The following is a 10489-nucleotide window of genomic DNA, read 5'->3' on the forward strand; positions in this document are numbered from 1 at the left end:
AATAATTTCTCTAGTCCATTCAATGTACACTTATACTCTTAATCTTGATATAATTATTATTAGTTGTGTATATCATTTATTGTTTTGATTTATTAAAAGGCGAGATTCTTTCGTGGGTCAATAAGCCTCGTAAGTTGGACAATAATGATATACATTGGCGAAGTAATAATTAGTTGATAGAATCCATGTCTCGGTTTTTTTTAGATTGATGATACTCCTTTATGAAAGCTTATAAGTTTTCATGTGTAAACCCGACCGGTGGATTTTGTATCCGACACATGAAATAAGTTAAGTGAAAGTCTAAAGGAAGTAATTAATATATTAAATTATCAGTAATTTAATTTGATTGGTTAGTATCTGAATCTTAACATGGGGAGTTAAATAAGGTTTATGGAAGAATTTCGAAATTGAACTAAAGAGTGCAATTACGAATTTTTAGTGGAATAATTCGTAATTTATTATGGTAGAAATTAATTTCAAAATTTCGAAATTAATTTCATAATAGGAAGCCTTGTTAATTAAATTCTGCGGTCTCTATTGTGCCTAAATAATAGGAAATAAAGGAAACCTTTCCTTAGTGGAAGAAGAAAACCTAACAGGTTTTGGAAAAGGGTTTTTAACCTAAAAAACGTAGCTATATACATGGTATAGCTGGCCGTTTTTTACACTGAAAAACAACACGTTTTTCTTTCTTGAATTTCGCCCAGCCGAAGTTCTCTATTTTCGGTTTTATTTGGGTAACACAGTAGAAGACTGTGGAAGGTTGCTGAGGTCTTGCAATTGTGGAACTGGAGAAGGATATCGATTTGCTTTGTTCACGCTTCAAGAGGTAACTCGTATAATCTCCGTGTGTGCTAATTATTTAATTCACACGTGAATAAGATACTGTGATTGCTTTCGCTGCGATATATAATCCAACAATTGGTATCAGATCCTACTCACGTCTTATTAAATAATTAGGATGAACAATAAGATTAGTATCATGTTAATATGCAAGTTTTGAATTACATGCAAAGATTGGTTTTGAATTCTGCAAAACTGCATTGTTCTTAACATGAATATTTGATCTGAGTATTATGATTATTCTGAAAATCATGTAATATCTGCTTATAGTTTATGATATTTGATTAGAATAATCTGAAAATTACATTATTCCATGCAAAACGCAAAAGTCATTATTTGGCCGAATTGGCCAGAAAATCGGAGGACAAAATATTGACGGACTCCGATTGACCTGAAACTTGGCAGGTCCATGCGAAACGGCTCAGTGAGCAATACACATGAGCTTTGCTCATGATGTAAGCCATTTTTGGGCTTTCGGGGCCGTTTAGATGGTGTTTTGGACATTTTTTTTAATTTTCTGCAAATTTTTCAAATTTTTTTTTGTTGTTTTTAATCTAGTGGTGGTAGGGATCGTTTCCTATAGACTCCGGGGTTAAATTCTAGTGATATAATATTTGTACACGTTGACGTAGGTCTTCTTCCATATCGGATAAACTCATTATGGATAATCACTAGGTTATACTAGTTGTTGATTACTTGTATTCACTCTCCATCTGAGTTTGCATGTTGGTTCAATGGAACTAGTATATATAAATTGAATGTTGATATTCACTTGACTTAAATTAACAGTTTACTCTCCTCTGAGTATGGCCTGTCTAAATTCATGGAGTGAATAATCTGTCATTATATATGCATATTGCAAGAATAGCTTTTTTTCCATCAAAATTTGTTGTTCAAGGTGCATAGATTATATATATGTAGTGTGTTTTGAATTTTAATATTCAAATAAGCATGACTGATTTTGATCTATTTAATGAAATTGTCTCCCAGATTAACAATGACCGCTTTCAATACTCTTACTGCTATTCTTACGCAAAACAAACTTGAGGGTCTGAATTATGTTGATTGGAAACGAAACTTGGAAATTGTCCTAATTGCCGAAGAGTACAAATTTGTGCTCGATGAGGTGTGTCCAGAAAAACCTGGAGATGATGCTACGAATGATTGAACAAAAGGCTTACCAGAAATGGGTCAAGGCTGATGAGATGGCGCATTGTTACATTCTAGCAGCTATGTCAAATGTTCTGCAACATTAACATCAGTCAATGGAGTCTGCTTATGACATTCTGGAAAATCTCAAAGAAATGTTTGGAGATCAGAATCGTACGGCTAAGCAGATTACCATGAAAGCTCTTCTAAATACCAAAATGGTTGAAGGTTCATCGGTTAGGGACCATGTTCTGAAGATGATGAGTCTTCTGAATGAACTGGAGTTCCTTGGAGCTAACATTGATAAGGATACGCAGGTTGAAATGATCCTGCAGACTCTGCCTGACAGTTTCAGCAATTTCGCCTGAATTATAACATGAACAAAATGGATTTGTCACTTGCGAAACTGCTGAATGAGCTGAAGTCGGCAGAGACTATTATCAAGCAACCAGCTCCTCCTATAGCATTGAATTTTGAGGCAGGTTCTGCTTCTAAGCCGAAAGGCGGTCAGAAGAAAAAAAGACTCAAAAATCCTCTGTTGGTGGCGCAAGTGCTGGTGTGAAAAAGTCTAAGGGCAAGTGTTATCACTGCAAGTAGCGTGGGCATCATAAGAAGCAGTGTCCGACTTATCTGGCCAAGCTAAAAAATAAACCAGGTGATTTACATCTACTTGTCGTTGAAATCCTTTTAGCGGTTGTTTCTACCATGTCATGGTGTGTAGATTCGGGAGCCACTAATCATGTCTGCACTTATTTGCAGGGGTTTCAGGTAACGCGGCGGCTAAGTAGAGGAGAAATCAATGTTTATCAAGCAGATGGTTCATCAACCCCAGCATTAGCAATAGGAAACATTAGTATTTCATTTGGTAGTGGTAGAGTTTTAGCTTTAAGAGACACATTATATGTACCTTCCGTTAGAAGGAATTTAATTTCAGTTTCTAGAGTTATGAGAGATGGTTATGACATTAATTTTCATGATATTGATAAATGTGTTATTACTCATGATAAACGTTATCTCTCTTCGGCTACATTGATTAATGGTCTTTTTGTTATTGACTCTATTCCTAAACCGTTACAACCTAAAGAACTGAATTATGTTGATTTACCAAGTAAGAGAAAACGTTCTTCTGAATTGAGTGAAACATATTTATGGCACTTGCGTTTGGGTCATATAAATCTAAACAGAATTTCAAGGTTGGTCAAGGATGGACCTTTAAGTTCATTGAAAGTGGAGGCACTACCAACTTGTGAATCTTGTTTAGAAGGAAAAATGACAAAACGAAATTTCCCCTCAAAAGGAAATCGAGCAAGTGATAAATTAGAGTTAATTCATTCTGATATGCGTGGTCCAATGAATGTCCAAGCAAGAGGTGGTTTTGAGTATTTTGTGACTTTCACAAATGATTACTCAGAATATGGGTATATTTATTTGTTGCGTCGAAAGTCTGAATGTTTTGAAAAGTTCAAAGAATTTAAGATTGAGACTGAAAAGCGACATAATAAATATATCAAGACACTACGATCGGATCGTGGTGGGGAGTACCTCTCTGCGGATTTCATTGGTTATTTATCAGAATGTGGAATTACATCTCAATTATCTGCGCCTGGAACTCCACAACAAAATGGTGTAGCTGAAAGAAGAAATAGGACTCGTATGGAAATGGTTAGATCAATGATGAGTTATTCCGATTTGCCTTCATCCTTTTGGGGACATGCATTAGAAACAGCGAATTACGTTCTGAACTTAGTTCCTTCAAAGCCAGTACCTTTNGACTCACGCTTCACTAGCAACTTTTGGACCCAACTCTTCAAGTGCCTTGGGTCAAAATTGAGTCACAGCTCAAGTTTTCATCCGCAATCTGATGGCCAGACGGAGCGGTTCAATGGTATGTTGGAGGAATACCTCCGCCACTTTGTAACCGGATCGCAGAAGAATTGGGTGAAGCTTCTGGATGCTGCTCAACTGTGTTTCAATTCACAAAAGAGCTCTAGTACCAACAAAAGCGCTTTTGAAATTGTTACCGGACAGCAACCGCTACTCCCACACACTGTGAATGCACCAAACATGGCTAAATCTCCTCGAGCTGCCAGCTTCTCAAAAGAGTGGAGGCGGAATTTGGAGATAGTGCGGAGCTATCTTGTCAAAGCCCAAAAGCGGATGAAGAGGCATGCTGATCAGAATCGTCGCTTTGTTGAATATCAAGTAGGAGACAAAGTGATGGTCAAAATTCCAAAGCGGTACTTATTTGCAGGGGTCCATGACCCTCGCCTATTGCAAAAATACATTGGACCCTTGTCCATTGAAAAGCGTATTGGGAAGGTTGCATACCGGGTGGATACCCCAGCTTGGTGGAAAATTCATCCTGTCTTCCATGTCAGTCTCCTGAAACCTTTTCGGGAAGACACGGAGGATCCTTCAAGGAGCCAGCTCACAATACCCAGTATTCGAGGTCCCAATTCAACCGGAAAAAGGCGTGTTGAAGCTATCCTTGATGACAGAGTGATTCATGCCTCAAGGAAAGATCACCAAGAGTTTTTGGTGAAATGGCAGGGCTGTGATGCAGAAGAGAATACTTGGGAGAGGGGAACAAACCTCAAAGCCTACAAGAGCCTCATTGAAGATTATTTTGCAAGTAAGGCGCCGAGGACGTCGCCAACTCAGGTGGGGGAGAATGTCATGGGCGGCTTTCCAGCCATGCCCCATGACCCCTTGGGCGCGCCCCGTGGCGTCCTAGCGAACCTCCCAATGCCTAGCGCCACGGACGGCCCCGTGGTCTTGGCCGCGCCAAGTGACAAGCGCGCAGGTGCCTCTGTCGCCCCACCGATATCCCTCGCGAGCGCCAAGCCGCAGGCAGAAGCCAACAGCGCCGCGCGCGCAGACCGTGATGCCAAAGACACTGCTGCTGCCTTATAGAAGACTAAGTCATTTCATTGTAAATATAGAGTAGTTTTATTTCATGTACTTCCATTATGTTTCTCTAGCTTAATTAAGTCTACTCCTGTAACTTTGGATTATTTTTTTTAAGTACTATTAGGGGGGATCAAGCAATCAAAACTTTCTAGAAAGCAAGCAATTCTCTGTACTGGTGTCTCTCCCCCTCGACACCGCGTTGCTTTTCTGTAATAGCTTTCATTAATGCAATCAAGCTTTCTTTCATTCTGAATTCTCATTTCTGTTCTCTCAATTGCTCTTGACATTGGTTTTCCCGTACGGCACTGACAATCTCGTCTAGCGTACGGAGGGGACCTCAGTTGGCGGACAGCAACTGCACTGACATCAGTTGCCTAGCCTTACGTCGCCCTTCCAAGGAATCTCAGGAAGGCGCCGCGTAACATTACGTGTGCAGGAAGGCGTTAAAGAATACATTGGTCTCTCATTGATTGTATTAGAATTTCAAAAAAGTTCATAATATTTTTTGCTACTTCGCATTCCCTTAACACGATTACATGTGGGGGAAGATGTTTAAGAATATACTTTTCTCATTTCACTTATACCTTTTAAGATTTTGGGTCTGATGCTCAAATTATATTGTCAAACACGATCCTTCGAGAAGGAAAAAGAAGCAAGTAATGAGGCTTTAATCTAACGTATTAGAAATTTAAGGTCTCAACACTTTATTGTTTAAGGTCTATTAACTAATAGTAAAGTGTTGGGGGATCTTAGTAGCTTAATTTGTTGACTATCAGAACTTTCGCCTTGTTAGTAAAGGTTCAATTCTCCATCTTGTAAACTCCTTTGTATCATTGGAATGGATTGGCCAAGATCACCATTTTAGCATCGTACTGTCATAATACATTGCGAACAATTGCAAATAAAGGATTTTACTTTCTATTCATAACTTTCATCTTTTGTTCTTCTAAGTTAAGATTTTCACCCCATCATTGTTATGTCTAACCATTGCAGTTCATGTGAAGCTTAAGATATTAATTGCGAGAAATGTTTTGCAACATTGAAAATTGATAATACATGTAGAATGAAGAAAATATCACCATACAAAGGAGCATGGCGTTTTGCTTGGACAATTTAGGTTACTATTAGAAACAATTGCAAAAAACATTAACATTAAACAACTATTGGGCCCGTGCTTAGCACTGGCAACACCCCACTAGTAACATCTATATTTAGTGATGATTAAAGTAGACTCTCTAGTTGAATGGTGTTCACCCTTCTGTTTTCTAAATAGTCACTAAAAAATAATACTTATTTAACTTTGAGAAAGGAGATAAAATCACTTAGATTACATTGTTAAAACTAACTTTATAAAATAATTTCTCTAGTCCATTCAATGTATTTATACTCTTATTCTTGATATAATTATTGTTAGTTGTGTATATCATTTATTGTTTTGATTTATTAAAAGGCGAGATTCTTTCGTGGGTCAATAAGCCTGGTAAGTTGGACAATAATGATATACATTGGCGAAGTAATAATTAGTTGATAGAATCCATGTCTCGGTTTTTTTTAAGATTGATGATACTCCTTTATGAAAGCTTATAAGTTTTCATGTGTAAACCCGGCCGGTGGATTTTGTATCCGACACATGAAATAAGTTAAGTGAAAGTCTAAAGGAAGTAATCAATAAATTAAATTGTCAGTAATTTAATTTGATTGGTTAGTATCTGAATCTTAACATGGGGAGTTAAATAAGGTTTTATGGAAGAATTTCAAAATTGAACTAAGGAGTGCAATTACGAATTTTTAGTGGAATAATTCGTAATTTATTATGGTAGAAATTAATTTCAAAATTTCGAAATTAATTCCATAATAGGAAGCCTTGTTAATTAAATTTTGTGGCCCCTACTGTGCCTAAATAATAGGAAATTAAGGAACTTAGTAAGAAGAAAACCTAACAGGTTTTGGAAAAAGGGTTTTTAACCTAAAAAACGTAGCTATATATACATGGTATATAGCTGGCCGTTTTTTACACTGAAAAATAACACGTTTTTCTTCCTTGAATTTCGCCCACCCGAAGTTCTCTATTTCCGATTTTATTTGGGTAACACGGTAGAAGACTGTGGAAGGTTGCTGAGGTCTTGCAATTGTGGAACTGGAGAAGGATATCGATTTGCTTTGTTCACGCTTCAAGAGGTAACTCGGATAATCTCCGTGTGTGCTAATTATTTAATTCACATGTGAATAAGATATTGTGATTGCTTCCGCTGCGATATATAATCCAACAAAATCAACCTCCTAAACTCTGGGTGAATAAACTTCAGCTTTAATTACTAATGTTGCGGTTGCATATAATTTTTAGGTTTGACATCTAAAAGTTGAAACCAATATTTTGAAGAATCGTAATTAAATAGATTCCACCTAATACAAATAGGGTATTACTTATATCAACTACTACATTATGGTAGTGCGTATGAGTTTAACATCAATAAATAAGACTTTACTTTATATATATTGCCAGTACAATTTTTTTCACGATGTTTTCAGATGGTAATCCGTGTTATCAAATTTTTAGGGACTACTCCACTTTTATGAACTGGTAACTGTAGTTATCATTTAAAAAATTTGATTGTGTAATTTTTTTAGTACTGTCAGTATACATAAAGTTATTCTCAATAACTAAATGAAAGAAATTATTCCATTATTCGTATATATGAAAAAGTTCAAGTCAGCCCTTGCGTATGCTTCTTATGTACTGCAAACATTCATCTCTAATTACTATTTAATAATGAAGGTGGAATATATAGGTGGAACCATTAGCCAAAATTTTAAGTTCATTACTCATTTCCCAATGCGATCACTTAACAAATGCAAAAGAATAGGTAGAATCGAAGGAAACCAATAACGTCCAACCAAAAAAATGTTCGGTATGATAGATGACGCTACGAATGCAAAAGCAAGTGTACCTAATATAATAGGCTCTAGCTAGGCACCAACCAGGGCGGATCTATAACGTCCAACCAAAAACAAATTCAGTAACTTTTGTTTAAATATTTATAAAAACTAATTTGTGTTGTTGTATATAAATTTAAAATAATATAGGAACCCGAAACTTTAAATGCTAAATCCACTTCTGGCATTAACTTGATAATTTCTTGGAAACTCAAGAAATTAAACAAGTGTTTTCACTCATCTAATTTGAAGAAGCACATGGTCCATGAGTAATTAGGATCTCATCCCTAATAAATGACTTATTTTACTTTAAGGGGTGGCATTTTTTAAGTTAAACATACTGTTTTAACCTCTTTGGTTTGCACTCTCCACTCTGCAGATACAAATGTTTATTATATCTTATTACGATCACATTAGATATTTCCAACTCAAAAGCTTTTAAAAAAAGAATTATTTGTCTTTACTTCCTATTTTTCTTGCGATGATCTTTTAAGTATCTTATGACGAGGAAAAAAACATATACTAGTAGTATTTAATATTGCCTCATTCTATTTTAAGAAAAAATGACGAATTTAGAGAATGAAGTCAAGTCATTTAGTTTTTATTTTAATTCGATGCGAATATTTTTTTTCTTATATAATTTGAAGATACATAACATTGATATAAGTCACAATTTTCAAACGAAAGAGGTATCTAAATAAAAGTATATTTTGTTTCAAACACAAAAAATATTAGGGATTAATAGTGTCATATAAATAAACCGTAGAAAGTAATATTATTCTATGTCGTTGAATATCTACATATAATGGTTAAATGCGGAATTTAATGCATCATAAATATCTAGTAAAATTTGTTTAACCGACCATTGAGAGAAGTCTAAAGTGAGAAAACGTGTACACTGTGAGGTCATTTTCTTAAAAGACTCCCTTCAGTTTGTTTTCGTAACATGTTAAACGTAATATACTGATTTTTATTTTGTAAACTTTATATTCTGATTTTCATATTTTGTTTTACTAGCAAAATTAACTTAACATAGAAAAATATGAAGGAAAAAGATAACAGTGTGAGAGCAGTTTGAAAATTTAACTCGTGCGCCGCATTTATCAAAGAGTAATGACGGATGAAGATTGATTACGCCCAATTATGCTTTATAAAAAGGATTAAGCGGTCGTTGCAAATATAATCCGATTTACAAGTCCGGAGTCGAATCCCACAGAGAACTAAGGCTTAGCTACAACTGTTCACTATCACCAAGAAGACAAGCTTGAATAATTCCTAACTTATAGATATTAAGATTCTTGTGTTTAACTAATTAACTAACAAATTAAAATAGTAAATTAACAACTAAAGATACTAAGGGTTAGAGACAAGATTAAGGAGGTCTAGAGTTGTGATTTCTCCTATTGTCGGAATCCTTCTCACTACGTTTTCTATAAATTCGCCTAAGTATTCTCTACCGATTATGAGCGCTCTGACTGTCGTAACTCTCTCCCGAGTAATTACCATAATTTACTAGACATATTCTCCCGAATTACGCTAGCTGGCGTTAAGTACGGCTCACTCGGATCGCACACAAGGTTTCGTTATCCCTAACCCCACCTTTAAACCCTCCGTATTGATCCCTCATATACGTTAGGAGTGGTGTTGTTCAACAACTACCTAAATATGCACTCTCTCCCGAGTAATACGCACTAAATAGACACAGTCGATTGAGAGCTCTTCAACCTACCACAATTTAAACGTAGTTGAACAAATAAAGAAAAAACTACAACAAATCTATATTAACGTAACAGGAAAATCATCCTCCAATAGGTTCTATCTAAATCCTAGATAACAAATTAGCTATTCATAATAGTATGCATAATTACAATACTAGAATTCATAACCAATAATGGAAATAGGAAGAAGGAAGTGAAAAACTCGTAGAAGAATTCTCCGCCTTGCTCCTAGTGTGTTCTTGTCTTCTTAGGTCGAATCCCCTGTCTCCTTAGCCTCCTTAGGTCTAAATTATGTCAAAAGTATGTCCGCGTCCTCAAAATAGCATTTTTACATGTATTTATACCAAGTAGGGACACCTTTTCCTGCGCAAAACAGGACTCTGGCTCTGTAAAATTTGCACAGGCGCGCCGCATGGGGCGACGCGCCACGTGGTGTGCTTGTGGGGAAGTTCAGAGAGCAGATTCTGACAGGTTGCAGGAATTTTCCACATGTGCGCCGCGCGCCGTGCGCCACGGTAGTGGTAAATTACAAAAGTGCAAAACATGAAAGTTGTAGCCCTTTCAAATAGCTTTCCAACGATATATTGTGGAGCACAAACGGAGTTCTGAGCGAAAAATTATGTGAATTTTACTAGACAATCGCCGTATGCCGGCTCGATTCTCCGTTTCGTTCTTAAATATCATCCATTGATCCTCGAACACGATCCCGGCTTGATTCCTGGGCTTTTACTCAGACTTCAAAGCTCCAAATCACTTGAATTCATTCCATAATATCTACATAGCTCGGAATCACTCCTACAAGGCATAAAATACACAATTAGTGCAAAACACTAGCGATTAAAGCTCAAACTCAATTAAAGTGCAGTAAATTAGGGTGTAATAAGCGATTAAAATACGCAATTATAGCCTATCATCAACACCCCACACTTAAACCA

The 10489-nt window shown here is 36.3% G+C and overlaps 1 protein-coding gene across 1 annotated transcript; it reads left to right on the forward strand.

Moving 5' to 3' along the window:
• The first annotated feature begins 1840 nt into the window (after window positions 1–1840).
• LOC109241798 lies at window positions 1841–2360 on the forward strand. The gene is made up of 2 exons (XM_019408581.1): window positions 1841–1969; window positions 2106–2360. Exons 1-2 carry the CDS (start codon window positions 1841–1843, stop codon window positions 2358–2360), a joined length of 384 nt encoding a protein of 127 aa, XP_019264126.1.
• The last annotated feature ends 8129 nt before the right edge of the window (window positions 2361–10489 follow it).

The sequence above is a fragment of the Nicotiana attenuata genome, unplaced genomic scaffold (assembly GCF_001879085.1).
Source record: "Nicotiana attenuata strain UT unplaced genomic scaffold, NIATTr2, whole genome shotgun sequence".
NCBI lineage: Eukaryota > Viridiplantae > Streptophyta > Magnoliopsida > Solanales > Solanaceae > Nicotiana > Nicotiana attenuata.

Excerpts from the sequence above, each read along its gene's own strand:
- LOC109241798 (XM_019408581.1), top strand. The coding sequence starts at position 1,841 with ATGACCGCTTTCAATACTCTTACTGCTATTCTTACGCAAAACAAACTT. Across the intron at positions 1,970-2,105 it reads ACAAATTTGTGCTCGATGAG|TCAATGGAGTCTGCTTATGA; the intron begins GTGTGTCCAGAA and ends CATTAACATCAG.